General features: G+C 35.9%; 1 protein-coding gene across 1 annotated transcript; it reads right to left on the bottom strand.

Annotated features, from left to right (window-relative positions):
* Window positions 1-12130: 12130 nt before the first annotated feature.
* On the bottom strand, window positions 12131-14492 carry LOC122301430 (thylakoid lumenal 15 kDa protein 1, chloroplastic). The gene is made up of 7 exons (XM_043112788.1): window positions 14330-14492; window positions 13999-14226; window positions 13807-13879; window positions 12849-12910; window positions 12651-12732; window positions 12478-12538; window positions 12131-12400 (listed from the first exon to the last, which is right to left on the bottom strand). Exons 1-7 carry the CDS (start codon window positions 14423-14425, stop codon window positions 12349-12351), a joined length of 654 nt encoding a protein of 217 aa, XP_042968722.1. The 5' UTR covers window positions 14426-14492; the 3' UTR covers window positions 12131-12348.
* Between the last annotated feature and the right edge of the window lie 597 nt (window positions 14493-15089).

The following is a 15089-nucleotide window of genomic DNA, read 5'->3' as shown; positions in this document are numbered from 1 at the left end:
AAAAAAATGTTGATGGATCAATAACTAATGGTTCAGTCTAGCAAAAATGATAGATCGAAACTTTCTATTCGTGACCTCCCTTGGATCGGACTGGACTGATTAAACTCTTAATACAAACCATTTGGCCAATTCCAAACAAGAACGAACTTCAAGTGAGAAATGGTTAAATTAAATTAAATTACGTTAGTGTGTAAGATTTTAATGTAAACCAAATATTTCTCTTGATTAAATATTTAATATTATCAAAAAATTTATCTAGGTTATAATAATAAATATTAACGATATGAATGTAATTATAGAATCCACTCTATCTCTCACTTGACGCCTAATTTAGATTTGAATTAGAACTTGAAAGCGATCTCCTTAATTTAGTCCCCTGGCCTCACGCACACGCATGCACTCAATAATTAAAAATAAATAAATAAGTAAAATGAAATGAAACAACAATAACGACGAGGATCACATGTGAATGAATAAGGTTATTATTAAACAGATTCCTTATCTAATGAAGGCATATATATTAGAGAAAGCTACTTTGTCATAACTTCACGAGATCGCCATTTTTAAAAATGAGAAAGAAGACCTACGCGCGTACCCTTGAAAATTAATTATATATATGTTTGAAAAAGACGATCGAGCAGCGTCATTTGAGGATTGATACATCATTAACTAGCTTTTGTCTATGGCCTTAATATAATATTCATAACGATGAACAATTGATATATGATAATTCATTCAGATGATTGTCGACGTTTCCTGAATTAGTGCAACTGTTATTGCAAATATTCTAAATAATTATGATGTTCCTTAAATAAATTATAAAAAACGAAGAAACATTCTACGGTAATGAATAAGCTAATTAACCTTGATTTGTTCATTGCAAGACTTTTTGTTCCTTTTGCAGTGTAGTAAACGTGCATGATCAGAATCTCTAGAACAATCTGATCATTTTCCTTCCACGTGATCGATATCACATCAAGTAAACGAGTCAAAGAAGGCATTATGTAATAGATAAGGAATTTCAACGACACCTTTGGTACTACCCTCATCAAATTATTCCAGATCAGTGAGATCTGGAAATATATAATGCAGGAGAGGAATATTAATTAATTTTCAATTTTTTATAACAACTTTACTATAATTCAATGAAAACTCCCATGTATTCCACGCAAACGTATCCTTAAGTTTTTTTGCCTTGCATTAATGCATATCGATCCCTTAAATATTTGGATCGTGAGAATTAACAATCAAATTAAATCTTGCCCCATAATGGATCTATTTTTATTTATTTTTATAAAAGAAGTGAGATTTCGAAACTCAAAATTTTCTTTTGAAGAATCGGATTATGTCTCATGTCTTGTTTGGAGGGACACGTAGTCGATCGATGTCAAGCCTGGTGCCTAGGCGCTAGTACTTCACAGGATAGCTACAAGCTAGCCATATATACACGTTTACACTAATTGATCAAGAAATAAATTATTGAACGACTTTTGTTGGCATGCCTAGCTATATAATTTATTATATGGTGTCGCAATAATTGATAAGAAATTGGAATTAATTAAACAAGCCAATTAAGATCATATATATATATATATATTATATGCATTAATGAATTCATTAGAAATGAATGAAAATAAATAATTCTCACGATTTATGGACCGTACCGCGTAAGTCTTAGCTATCAAACTCGTTTTTATCATACATGATCACCACTTTTGATGAAGATAATGTTATTGGCTAGGGAGGATCATATATGCATGTATAGCTAGAGAACGCGATCGAAGGGAAGTCCCGGCCCTCATCATGCAGCTCACGATCATGTCTTTACAATCTACGGACGTGGCACTACCTACTCTTGGTATCATGACAAAAGTTCAACCTATATATCCGGCCTGTCATTTATTCTTCAGTCCTTTCAAAAAATATTCTATAATTTAACAATTTGTTTTGTTTTGGTGGGGATCGAGAGAGACGCTAGCTAGGTCGAGGTCGTATGCATAAGTCCAAATAACTTAAACAATCAGGCAGAGAGTATTATAATTTAATTATCAAAATGATTGACCACGGATGGCTATCTATCTATCTATCTATATATATCTTCTATATATAAAAAGTGTGTATGAAACGAAAAATCTTGTTTTAACGGTTTTTCTTATTTTTCCGTTAAAGTTAACACCGTTTGTTTTAACGGTTTGACATATAAAATGAAGACATAAATATTGAGAGAGATAGCATTCAATGTTGTTATATGATTTATTAATCACAATAATAATAATACTTAATAGTTTATATAATAATAAGTAATTAAAGATTAGTTATTATATTTTTCTCATTTTCCTTAAGATATACACGTGTATTAGGTGCATAAGACGTAAATCCCTAAATATAATATACGTGTATTATACGTTTCATTAACTCAGATTATTGAATATTTTAAATTTAAAAATCTCATATAATATATAATACAAGTGTGTTTAATCAAAGTGTTTTTTCTTTTCTCATGGTAGTAGGACGCAACTTCCGCTAAGTCATATTCCACACGTAGGCTTGCTATAATGAGTACGTGACAAAGGCCGTGATCCTTGAGCTAATCAAGAAAGAATAAATTCGGCCAACAACTTCAAAATATATTTTAGGATTTATATATATGCTATATATAGAAAATATTATACCACAAATTTTATAAAAAGATTATGTTTTAACTTTATGTTGTCCCTGATCGACTCAATCAACAGCAAAATAAGAATTTTAATGTTGTCTCTATTGATCGTCTACAAGATGACATAAATTGATGAATAATAATACAAATATCAAATGACACATATTTTGAACTACCGTTTATGTTAGACTTTTATTAAATTTTTCGTATACATCTTTACTAAAATTATAGATGTTATAAACATGTATTGGATTATATGATATTTTGAACTAATTTTTTTATTTTTTCTAATATGCCTTAAATTATTAAGTGACATCAATAATTTTTATAAAATATATATTATTTTTTACAAATAATCATTTCATAAAATTAGACAAACGGACACAAATAGACGCACCACGAATTCCATACAGATTACTTCTCAATACAATTTGTTTCAAATTCATTAAAATCTCATGTACTGATTCTTGAATACCCACTATGGTCGAATATTCATGTGGTATTTTCTCAAATTTTGCGCGTGTGATACATGTTCCTTATATATATATATATATATATTTTCTATATTAGAATCATTAAATATACTTCCAAAGTTGTCTGCTACGGATAGACTCTTTACACGATATCTTCTTTATCAACTTGTGTAAGGAGGAAAGTTGGAAAGAAAACTCGAATCCTACTCAATGTTCATGACTTTATTACAAAACAACAAAGAGCAGCTAGCTAGCTTGTGGCTTTAAAAAAAATGTATTTTTCATGTTAATTATGAGTCCATATAATTGGGGCTAAGGAACAATTTATTAGACGTTTTGCCGATGATCAGTAGTCAGATTAGACATATAGTTGGTATGAAATGACACTTAATATTTATACTCATGACGAAACTGTAAAAATATATCAGCTGAGAATTTATTTATACACAAAAATTTTATGTATAGTCATTTTTACATATTCTTTTACATATTCTATTGATGTGATTAGTTATGTATTCAAAAAAAAATTAATGCAACCAATTATATCAATAGAGTGTATAGAGAATAAGCAAAACTAACTATATATAGCATTACTTATATATATATATATATATATATATATATATATACAAGCTCACTCGCTGAGGAAAATATAAAATATCATGTTGCGTATGCTGAGGGTTCTCTATGTGAAAATACTGATAAATTAGGTTCCATGCTTGGATTGTTCTTCTTTTATATATATATATATAGCCGTTCCTAGCCGAAGCGCCTATATGCAGGCGCAGATGGGACGACCTTCACTCAATAATTACCAGGAAGCAAGCCATCCTGACATATATATAATGTCATGCTTACTTCACTTTCGGGGCGATAATGGCTTCTGTTGTAGTGAGCTTAGAGTTAAGCACGAAACTAAATAAAATTGTATGATCCTTTTATTTCAGATTTTGAAAGTCACGAGTGTATTTCATGCAAAGTTTGTAGCCATGACCTATCCTCCCTCGTTGTAATACAACCTGTATATATATGGTTTCGATAGAATCTGGTATATATATGATTATATCTCTTTATATGGATCTTCCAACAAGCTGTCTCTCTTCCCCTCTAAGAATATATAATATGATACAATTAAGAAAATAAGAACCATCTATGGGGTATTATTGGGCATCAAATTTGGATATTTGTAATATGAGATCAGTTGCAGTCTATCTGAACTGAAGATGGGTTTTGGGAAATGGTTCACTCTCGCGGAATTAAGACCGTTTGTCCTGACTATTGTAGCAATCCTTCCTTACTGTCTTTTTTAGTACTTTTGAAAGAAACTTTTTAACATTTATATCCTCCAAATAAGTAACGTTTTGCTAATGGTCAATGAAAACATCCTACGAGGAAAGTAATATAAAGGCAATTCTTATGCATATGTTTTGGTTTTAAGGGGAAAAAAAGAAAAGAAAAAGCAATTAGCTAATTAATTACTCGATTCGCCCAAGCCGCAAGCGGACTAGTTCAAGAAAACGGGTTTATTTGGATCGGCTAGCTGGCCCAAATGATAATGGGTCCCAATCCGCCTCGATAATGACCCAGACAACAAACAAATTGAGAATACGGGTCTACTCGGACCAGTTATATGGCCCAAAAGATAAAGGGGTCCTAAATACTCCCAATCCACTTCTGAATAATGGCTGTACATGCCAACTTACTGAACAACAACTTGCTGCTCATCAACGTACCCTTCAGACAATTCAAAAGTGCCACATTGATAGAATATTTACCAAAAGTAAGTTTCTGCAATCTAAATCTCTATTTCGGCTTGCACAAGCACGCATTTGGGCTGCTGAGCGACCTCAGAAAGGGAACAAGCAGTTTGCTGAGTCTCGTATTGGCAGGCAGAAAGGTCTGTTTGTACAATTGATCTCATGGCAGGTTCTGTGAATTGTTTAGCAAGGTGGGCTAGTCAGGCCAAGGAAGCAATGGGGGAGGAGGAAGCTTTGTAAACGTCTCAGAATATTGGGGAGATGTGTTGAGGCTTTTACAGTGATGAAGGAAAGTTCGTCTGGACCAGAGAGAAGAAGTGAGAAATCATGCTATTTATCATTACAAAATTGCTTGACAGAAGTGGATGAGATCCACCTTTCGCATGGTTTGTGGTTCCAATGTTTTGATATGGTGATCTTCACGTTGCTTGAAATTGCACAGGGGCACTCTCAAAAGGACTATCGAAACATGGAAGGCACCCTCACCCTTGCCATGAAGCTCTTTTCTAAAGTGTTTTTACAATCAATGATCTCTCACAGCTGACTACATTATGAAAAGTTGAAAACTATGGTTTGGGTAGCCGAATGAAAAAATATTTGGATACAAGAAATGTTTCATCTTATCTCATTTTATTATTACAACTTTTTCAAATTTTCACAAAATATAATAAACAATTCACATTTTTCAAATTTCAAAACAATAATAATATTCTAATTTATTTTATTTAACTTTCAATTTTCATTTCAACTCATTACCCAAACCGCACCTTAGAGTATCAACATTGGTCTATACATATGAATATGCAAAATCACCTCTTTTACATATCCATTTTGTCATTCAAACAAAACTTCCACATTGGCTTATGCATATTTGAGACAAAATAATAATAAAATATTATATTTTATCATTTTGGAGGAGAGAGAAAGAATAAGTAAAATATATTTTGAAGAGTAAATAATAGATATGTAAAAGTGCAAAGTCACTGTTTATAACTAGCCAAATATTTGAAGATGGATAATCCAATGCAGCTGAATTTATGCTTAAATTATGCAAAAATGACTTTACATATGCATATGTATAGACTAATGTGAATGCTCTTAGAGGAAGAGAAGCGAGATGCTTCAGTAGCTAATTCTCGAGCTCTTAAAGAACACCGGTTGCTCTGAAATCAAGAGGAGTGCTTGTGCAGAGGAGTTCATTAAGCATTAGGTGGAGATAGCCTATGGGAGCCAACATGGGTACTTGTAAATAACATCTCTCTATTGTTGCAATCTGAGGGGTTCCTCGATCAAGATTCTGACGCACCATAGTAGGAGCGAGTCAAACAGGGGGTAGGCCCTATTTCCCTAAATGAAAATAAGAACCGCTTTAGAGCGGTATGGTTACTTTTTTTGCCTTAACAACCCTGATGAGAATCTGCCAAATCAACAAGTCTATCCAACCCATAATGAAACTTATCACACCAGATCAATTGGAGAGCCCTATCACACCCGATGGAAGATGAATCCTTCAACATGCCTCTATCGTTCAAGCCGCTATAGGAGTGCACTTCAGCAACCTTATCGCAGTCGTCCACCACCTTCATCTATCATTGTCTGTCCATTGCCGCAATCCTCTTAGCCACTTACATGCTAATTTCCACTTTAGGTTTTTTCTTATGGGTACTTCTCGGGTAGGAGATGTGTTCATATATGTTCCAAAGTTGATAGAACAAATTCAAAATATTCAAGTAGGAAATGATAAGAGAGTTATAAACTATCCACACACAAAATAAAAAAAATAAAAATAAAAATAAGAAAGTCATGAGATATCTATGGGTTTCTCAGAACAATAATCCATGCTGGGCATAGTCTTAGACTCATTGGTCATGCAGAAATCTCCCTCTCATCTCTTTCTCATCAGCTGCAATATGTTCTTTTCCTATTATGAAACCAAACACAAGACCATGAGAATAGTAGAACTCATTGGAATCTTTTTCATTTCAAGTGAGGTATTTAAATTATACATGGTCAACTCCTTTTTGGTCAGAACTTTGCCTATCTCTTTCTTGTACTTGGAATTGAGATTACTGTCAATTACATGGTTGACTCCTTTCTAGTCTAATGTGTTGCAAACCCATTTTACCAAATCTTTCTTTCCAAAATCAAGATTAGTTAGGAGCCTACCAGTTACCAACTCCAAAATAACCACATTCGAACATAACTTCAAGAGAGACAAAGGAGGGTGACGATTAACAGAAATTTCATAGGGGATTAACGGAAATTTCACAAGGGAGGGTGAAGTGCCACCATCACGAGAGAGGGGCTTTGCTTGGGGTGCTAGGACATGTGAAAGGATGAGCCACCACAATTATTCTTCTTGGGCCATCGCAAGAGAGGGATTTGTGGTCTGGAGAAGGTCGTGCGAGAAGTGGGCTTATCTTCGTGCTAGAGGGAGGCTAGGGGATGAATGAGGATCTCAAATTCCCTAACATGCAGCCACATGAAATGTATCCTGTGATGTCTACGTGTCATTCTCAAATTGGAGGGATGTTATTTAAGAATTTTTGGATTGATCGGTTATAAGTTTTTTCAATGAAAATTACCCGTAATTTTTGGATTGGCTTGGCTTATGAATGTACATAAACTAAAAATTTCTTCTTCTCACTTTTATGTAGTATTTCACCCATCATTATATCGAAGTGTTCTTTGGCTTGAAACTTTTCTTAAGTAACCGGACTTCTGTCGTTGCATTAAATAACAACTGTGATATAGTTTCTTAAAGGAAAATTATAAATACCAGGACTACCTATCGATTTTCATTACTATTTCCTCCAGTTTGGGTCCAAATCAATATATAAATCATAATGCACAATCTTACCCCCTGCCTTCTGCTTTTAATCCCTTCCTCAATCTTCTCTCTCTTTGTTGGAAATCCTTCAAGTGTGAATTACTATTTGATCTTACAACCACCCACCCATCCACCGAAAGTTTTTGACAGCAAATATTGACTAAAATTTACTGCACCGAAAGAAGTCTCCCTCTTAGTCAAGAAGTGTGAGAGTTTGTCCCCCATGGCTTCTCCTATAAAAGGAGATCATTTGTTGAAAATTAAAATCATCCTCACTGCAGTGAGAGATCAAGGCATGGCTCTGGGCGAGATTTAGGTTCTGGGGAAACCCAGAACAGGGGCCATTTTGAGAGAGAGAATTGTTTATGAGTATTTGTAATTTTGTACAACCATATTGAAAATACTGAGTTTCCGCTTCAATGGACATAGACAAGTTGCTGAACTACTTAAATATTGTCTCTCTATCGTCTTGTGTGATTTTTGGACAGGCCCAACAATTGATATCAGAGCTTTGGTTACGTACTGTCTAGAAAAATAAAGTTGACCAAAATCAAATTTTGACCACACAGTGATGTTCCTCGCATCAAGATGAATTTTTTGCCACAAACAGCATAAAAAACAGATGCCAGAGGAGCCCGTATGCGCCCCTAGAAGTTGGAGAGTGCACAGATGCACCTAAATCGTATCAGAGGAAGAAGACGAGTGGGAAACACACGCCCACGAGCCCCCACTGGTGGCGGGAGGAGGAAGACGCGTGGGAGACACTCTCCCACCCTCCCCCACGCGCCTGCATGCGCTCCCATGCGCTACTGTAGCAAAAGACTGATCTGAGCCGTCCAAAAGTCGCAGATCGATTTTGGGTTAGATCTAAGTCATTCGGAATCTGATTTCAACAATCAAATAGTACTTTTTAACTATTTGGATCATTATGGACTCATCCATACGGTGAAAATATTGAGATTTGCCATCAGTACTTTCGATCTGAACCGTCCATAGTTGCAGATCATTTTGGGCTAGATCTACGCCAGTTGGAATTCAATTACGATGATCAAATAGTGCTGACAAACTATTTGGATCATTTCGAACTCATCCGTATGGTGGGAATATTGAGATTCACCATCGGTACATTCGATCTGAACCGTTCAGAGTTGCAAATCATTTTGGGCTATGACTACGCCAGTTGGAGTTCAATTGTAATGATCAAATAGTGCTGACAAACTATTTGGATCATTCCAGACTCATCCGTACGGTGAAAATGTTGAAATTTGCATCGGTACTTTCAATTTGAACCGTGCATCAGTTGCAGATCATTTTGGACTTGATCTACGTCAGTTGGAGTTTCTTCGCGATGATCAAATAGTGCTGACAAACTATTTGGATCATTTCGAACTCATCTGTACGGTGGGAATGTTGAGATTCGACATCAGTACTTTTCATCTGAACCGTGCATCAGTTGCAGATCATTTTGGGATAGATCTATGCTAGTTGGAGTTCCATTGCGATGATTAAATAGTGCTGACAAACTATTTGGATCATTTTAGACTCATCCGTGCGGTGGAAATGTTGAGATTCACCATCGGTACATTCGATCTGAACCGTCCACGAGTTGCAGATCATTTTGGGCTAGAGCTCAACTAGTTGGTGTCGTGATAGACTCATTTGTTTTGGGCTTGATCTCAGCAAGTTGGAGTTGTGATGCACTCATTTGTTGTGAGCTTGATCAACGCCAGTTGGAGTTCAATTACGATGATCAAATAGTGCTGACAAACTATTTGGATCATTCTAGACTCATCCGTAAGGTGGGAATGTTGAGATTCGCCATCGATAATAATGATCTGGATCGTTCATACTTCAGATCAGTTGTGGGCTTGATCGCAGCCAGTTGGAGTCATGATGGACTCATTTGTTTAGGGCTTGATCGCAGCCAATTGGAGTCGTGATGGACTCATTTGTTTTGGGCTTAATCGCAGCCAGTTGGAGTCGTGACAGACTCATTTGTTTTTGGCTTGATCACAGCCAGTTGGAGTCGTGATGGACTCATTTGTTTAGAGCTTGATCGCAGCCAGTTGGAGTCGTGACAGACTCATTTGTTTTGGGCTTGATCACAGCCAGTTGGAGTCGTGATGGACTCACTTGTTTAGAGCTTGATCGCAGCCAGTTGGAGTCGTGACAGACTCATTTGTTTTGGGCTTGATGTCAGCCAGTTGGAGTCCAATGTTGCCAGACTCAGTTCGTTTGGTCTTGATTTAAACTAGTTGAGATCGTAAAGTTTGATGGAGCAAATTTTAAATCATTGGACGATGTTGATTAACTTATTATATCTGCAGATTTTGGAAGTCATACAACTCATGGAACATAATGTTATTAAGAGGAGAACCGCAACGGATCTCATTGTGGCTTTTTTTGAAAAACCAGTTGCAAATAACAAAGTGCAGATGAGGAAACAGTTCAACTTCAGAAAATGCAGAATGTACTATTGTTGCCCAATAGTATTTGGCATTGTGGTAAAAAAATTGGGAGGTCATGAGAATGACTATGAGTAATTCTACAAAGAAAACGATGTTCAAGTTTCTTAATGTAAGAGATCTTATCCTAGATGAAGAGATGCGCAGAAGAGATTCTGGCAAGATCTCGAGTTGTTGGTCCTGAATGTTGATAGTAAGGACAGAGGCAAGTTAAGATCTGGACAACATATGACTCGCTAAAAATTGTGGCAAGACAGGCCACAAGAGATTACTAAAATCAGGAGAAAACTGAGAATGATGCTGTGAATATAGTGATTGAAGAAATACGTGGCGTTGCATTTCTTGCAGTGCTCAATGTTGTTAAAGACAGTTTGGAGACAGTAGTCATTCGATAGTATTTTCTCAAAAAGACGTAGAAGGTCACGAATGATTCATTAGTCTTGGTTTGTGGTAATGGTCGTGTGAATTAGATGAGGAAATTAAGGGAACTCAGTTTTATTTTTTCTCATCTAAACTTAAAGAAATCTCCCTAAACCATGACATGAAGCAAATGTGTGAGAGATGGGAACAAAACGGCAGATGTTCCAAGGATATCTACACCTAAAGTTGATGTTCACATAACTACCAAGACGATCAGACCTCCATGATGATTACTACCTTAAACTATATCTTGCTGAATGAAGGTAGTGAACTACAGTATGAATAAAAATCTTGTAAGAATGGAGATTATGCAAGTTAAAATTAGCAGAGACTGCACACAAGATGGGCATATCAACTGAAGATAGGATATGTTAGTAGCAGGATGAGGAGTTAGCCGCCCAGGTCAGAGATGGAGACCTCAGCAACAGATTCTCTGATACGTGTCAAGGTCCGTGCAAGACCATTGATTCCCAGTGTAGTGGGAGATGTGTTGATTAAGGGCACTGTACGTGATAAATTAAAGTTATGCATCGCTTTAGTTAGTCTTCTAATTTGAAGACATGAACTGTAAAATTGCAAAGATGATAAGGGATCATGCTGGAGATAGAGGCTAGCATGTTGAGAACCAGTCTCCAAGTTGGAGATTGGTGTGATTGTAGGATTATAGAGCTTGGTTTGAAAGCTGTAAAGGCAGCAGGTAGATTGTTTGCTTGATTATAGCTCGAGCGAAACTCAGTTTGCTCAATGTGTATATGAGTGCAAATTCATGGACTCGAGCAAAAGAAGAATCTTAGAGAGTTGAGATTGTGCAATAAATCACTTGTAAATCTCCTCTGAAAAAATTCCTTACAAGCTCCGTGGATGTAGACGATGCTGATGCATTTGAAGATGCATTTGGAGAGGCATCTGGACATCCATTTGAAGACGTACTTGCAGATGCATTTGATAGTAGAAATCTCTCATGGCTAACAAGCATTTCAATGAAGGAGTGCAATCATTTGGGATGCAACCGTTTGTAGCATCCTAGTATGGCACACTTGGGTGGAGGGGGTGATTTTTGGAAACCCCCCAAGTGTGAATTGCCATTTGATTTTGCAGCCACCCACCAATCCACCGAAAGTCTTTGGCAGCAAATATTGACTAAAATTTACTGCACCGAAAGGAAGCTCCCTCTTGGTCAAGAAGTGTGGGAGTTTGTCTCGCATGGCTTCTCCTATAAAAGCAGATCATTTGTTGAAGATTAAAATCATCCTCACTGCGGTGAAAAATCAAGGCAGAGCTCTGGGCGAGATTTAGGTTATGGGAAAACCCAGAACATGGGCCATTTTGAGAGATAGAGAGTTGTTTATGAGTGTTTGTAATTTTGTACAAATATATTGAAAATACTGAATTTCTGCTTTAGTGGACGTAGGCAAGTTGTCGAACCATTTAAATATTGTCTCTCTATCGTCTTGTGTGATTTTTGGACATGTCAGAAGCGCAACACTCTTTTCCACAATTACATGAAAAAAAAAATCACGATGCAATTTTAGACTCCAAATAATACCCTCGACCATATGTAATATCAAATCCAATCATTAGATAGGGCTACTGTGTTAGTAATATGATACAATCGTTCTAATAAATCAGCCTCAAATTCAAACCCACGAAAACTGCAGCTCTTAGCCAGCCTCTTACAGAAGCAGCAAATCCGCTCCCCCTGTATAAACGTGATGGTTTGCTGGGGGCAATGAAATATTATTAATTAATTGCATAGCAGTGTATCACGCGTTGCGTTTCCAGTTGTTGGATTCACCCTGATAACAAAAATGCGGTTAATAATGAATAACGCCAATAATTGAGAAGGAAAATGTAAAGGAAACTATATATTTACCCGTCTGCAACTTTGCATAGGTATTCTCGTTGATCTTCTCTCAATGGAACATCCGTGAAATCTGAGCAAACTCAGTAAACAATGATTCATTCATTCCCTCTCAAATGAATTGGCCAAATCTGACATCAACTCTAAGAAAACAATGTTAAGCAGAGTTTCTGCTTTCCACATACCAGCCCCTGTTATTTTTGATCCCTTGAAAGATGTATTTCCCGTAGCCAGAGCACCTTCCAAGTTAGCATTGCTCAGGTTGGCCTGAAGAAAGTGATTCTTACAAACACAACATACTCGGAGGGAGAACGGACACAAACATAGCAACTAGTATTTCCTAGAGAAATCGAACCAGACACCAAAATATCGAATCAAGATACCTTAGTCACATTTGCCAAGGAAAAATCTACCCCTCTGAGATCAGCGTCCGAAAGATCAGCCCCTTTTTAGAGATAAAAAGACACTAAATAATTATTGTAAATATATATAATAGAATAATTTGACTGTCACAGTAAGACTGTATCATAATCAATTAATGCAATTTGATTGTGATTATACTTTACACTTATGGCGTAGTAATCTAATACTACAACTCTTCCAAGCTGTCTCACCTACCTACATTATCACACGGTACTTACTAAAGTTGTACTGAAGCATGCAGCCTAACAAATTTTCCGAAGAATATCTGCGAATCTAAGATACTTGCTGTAAGAGAATGTGAGTAAGATGATTGTGAGTTGTTCAGATGGCACATTGATGGCACACTGAGATACTTTGAATTGGCAAATAAGTGCAAATATGGCAGGTAATTGTGATTTTTCTATATTTTAATCATAACTTTGACTACGAGTATCAAAACTGTACATATGACTCCAATTCGGAACTCTTTTCAGCACGCACATCGTAGCCACTAGCGCACATCTTTTTTGAGACCAAAATTTCCTGTTTTCCATTCCGAATCTCCATTTTTAGGAAATTTTTTTCCTTTTATAGTAATATTTCCTTTATCATTTAGAAAGTGATTCTGAACCTAATTTGAATCATATTTTTGACAGATTATTTTTTTTTATTATATATTTAATTCTAACATGATTGTTGAGATTTTACTATTTTTGATAAAATTCTAATAATGACGATTTTAAGCTATACTTGTGGGCTGATTTTTGACATTATTTAATTTGATAATTTTGAACTAAACATCATATATGTTTCTTTCTATTTTTTGGACGATTTTCTTCGTTCTTTCCTGTTGAATTATTTATTAAAACTAACTTACAGAATAATCTATCCTCCGTCAATACTGACAATAGTGTTAAAACACAATGAAGAATTAAATACCTGTTAAATCGGCATCGAAGAAGCTCGCACCAAGTAACTTTGAGCCTTTAAAATTTGCCTGCCTCAGTATAGACTGAAAAAAAAAAAAAAAATGAAATTGAATAAATATGCAAAACAAATCGCACATTATATAGACAAAACGGATTACGATAAACATATTCATGTGCGGTCGGCAAATAAAAAAACAGATACCGTCTTGAAGTCCTGGCTGATCAAAGTCTTGCCGCTAAAGTCCTTGCCAGTCAGATCTTGTCCCCTCGTCACCTCTTGACCGTACGGACCTCCTCCCTTGAATGCGAGTGCGGGATCGGCCAAGAAGAGAGAAGCGGAGAGGAGAGCCAGCAAGCTTGCCTTGGACGCAGATTCGCCCAACGACAACAGAATCAGATTCCGAGGAGCTGTCCGTGGCTTCTTCGGCACCTGTTTCGATAAAAAATGAACGAGAATTAGCCAAGGTGCGGCGAAAGTCTAGCAGTAGAGAGACATGTTGCGAGGAGGAAAACAGACGAGTAATTCAATCTACCTGGAGCGTAGTACAGAGGGAGAGAGAGCAAGAATAACGAGGGTGTGGATTTGAGACGTGAGGGCTACAGGCGAAGGAGACGTTGAGAAGCGCCATTGGGAGCGAAAAGCGACCTTGCGGTTTTAATCTGAGACTCGGAGAGTGGATAATGAGGAAGAATAATAATATAAATGAAAATACCAAGAAGCTTGGGCCTTGAAGCATAGTTTTATGACGCGCGGTGGAAGTGTTTGATAGTGGTCTGGGGTTTTGAAATTTGGGCCGATTACAAATTACGGGCTGGATCTGGTCGGCCGAGTTGGCCCGTTTGTTCAACTCGGGTTGATGAGGTTCTGTTCAAAACAGTTATATTAAATTGCCTATCCAAGAGCAATCTTTGAAGGAAAATGATACAATCCTCCTATTATTTATTTACTATTTTTTTTTTATATTTAATTTTTTTAATTTTTAGTTTTACTTAATAATTAAAGAAGTAATTTTTAATAAAATTATATATTTTTGAATTTTTTTTAATGATTAAAAATATTAAAAAAATACTTAAAAGAAAATAATAAAAAAATAAAAAACTTCAAATCCTTTATAAATATTAAATGGGTAGTGGCTACCCATCATTGAATTCAAGCGCTGACGGCTGGTTTGTTTTCGATAAGATGTAATAAAATATTTGAGGTTAAAGTTAAAAATTAAATAAAAAATTATTAAAAAATATTATTTTTATTTCAAATTTGGCAAAGAGGAATGATTTATTTTATTTTAAGTG

The sequence above is a fragment of the Carya illinoinensis genome, chromosome 2 (genome assembly GCF_018687715.1).
Source record: "Carya illinoinensis cultivar Pawnee chromosome 2, C.illinoinensisPawnee_v1, whole genome shotgun sequence".
Lineage (NCBI taxonomy): Eukaryota > Viridiplantae > Streptophyta > Magnoliopsida > Fagales > Juglandaceae > Carya > Carya illinoinensis.
Note: the sequence above shows the minus strand (reverse complement) of the source record. Positions and strands in the feature narration are given on the sequence as shown.

Bases quoted from the DNA above. Each gene is read 5' to 3' on its own strand.
- LOC122301430 (XM_043112788.1), bottom strand. From the start codon at position 14,425: ATGGCGCTTCTCAACGTCTCCTTCGCCTGTAGCCCTCACGTCTCAAAT. The intron at 12,911-13,806 runs GTATTTAATTCT...ATCTCTAAAAAG, and splicing joins CTTCGATGCCGATTTAACAG to GGGCTGATCTTTCGGACGCT. The intron at 12,539-12,650 runs GTATGTGGAAAG...GAGTTTGCTCAG, and splicing joins ATCAAAAATAACAGGGGCTG to ATTTCACGGATGTTCCATTG.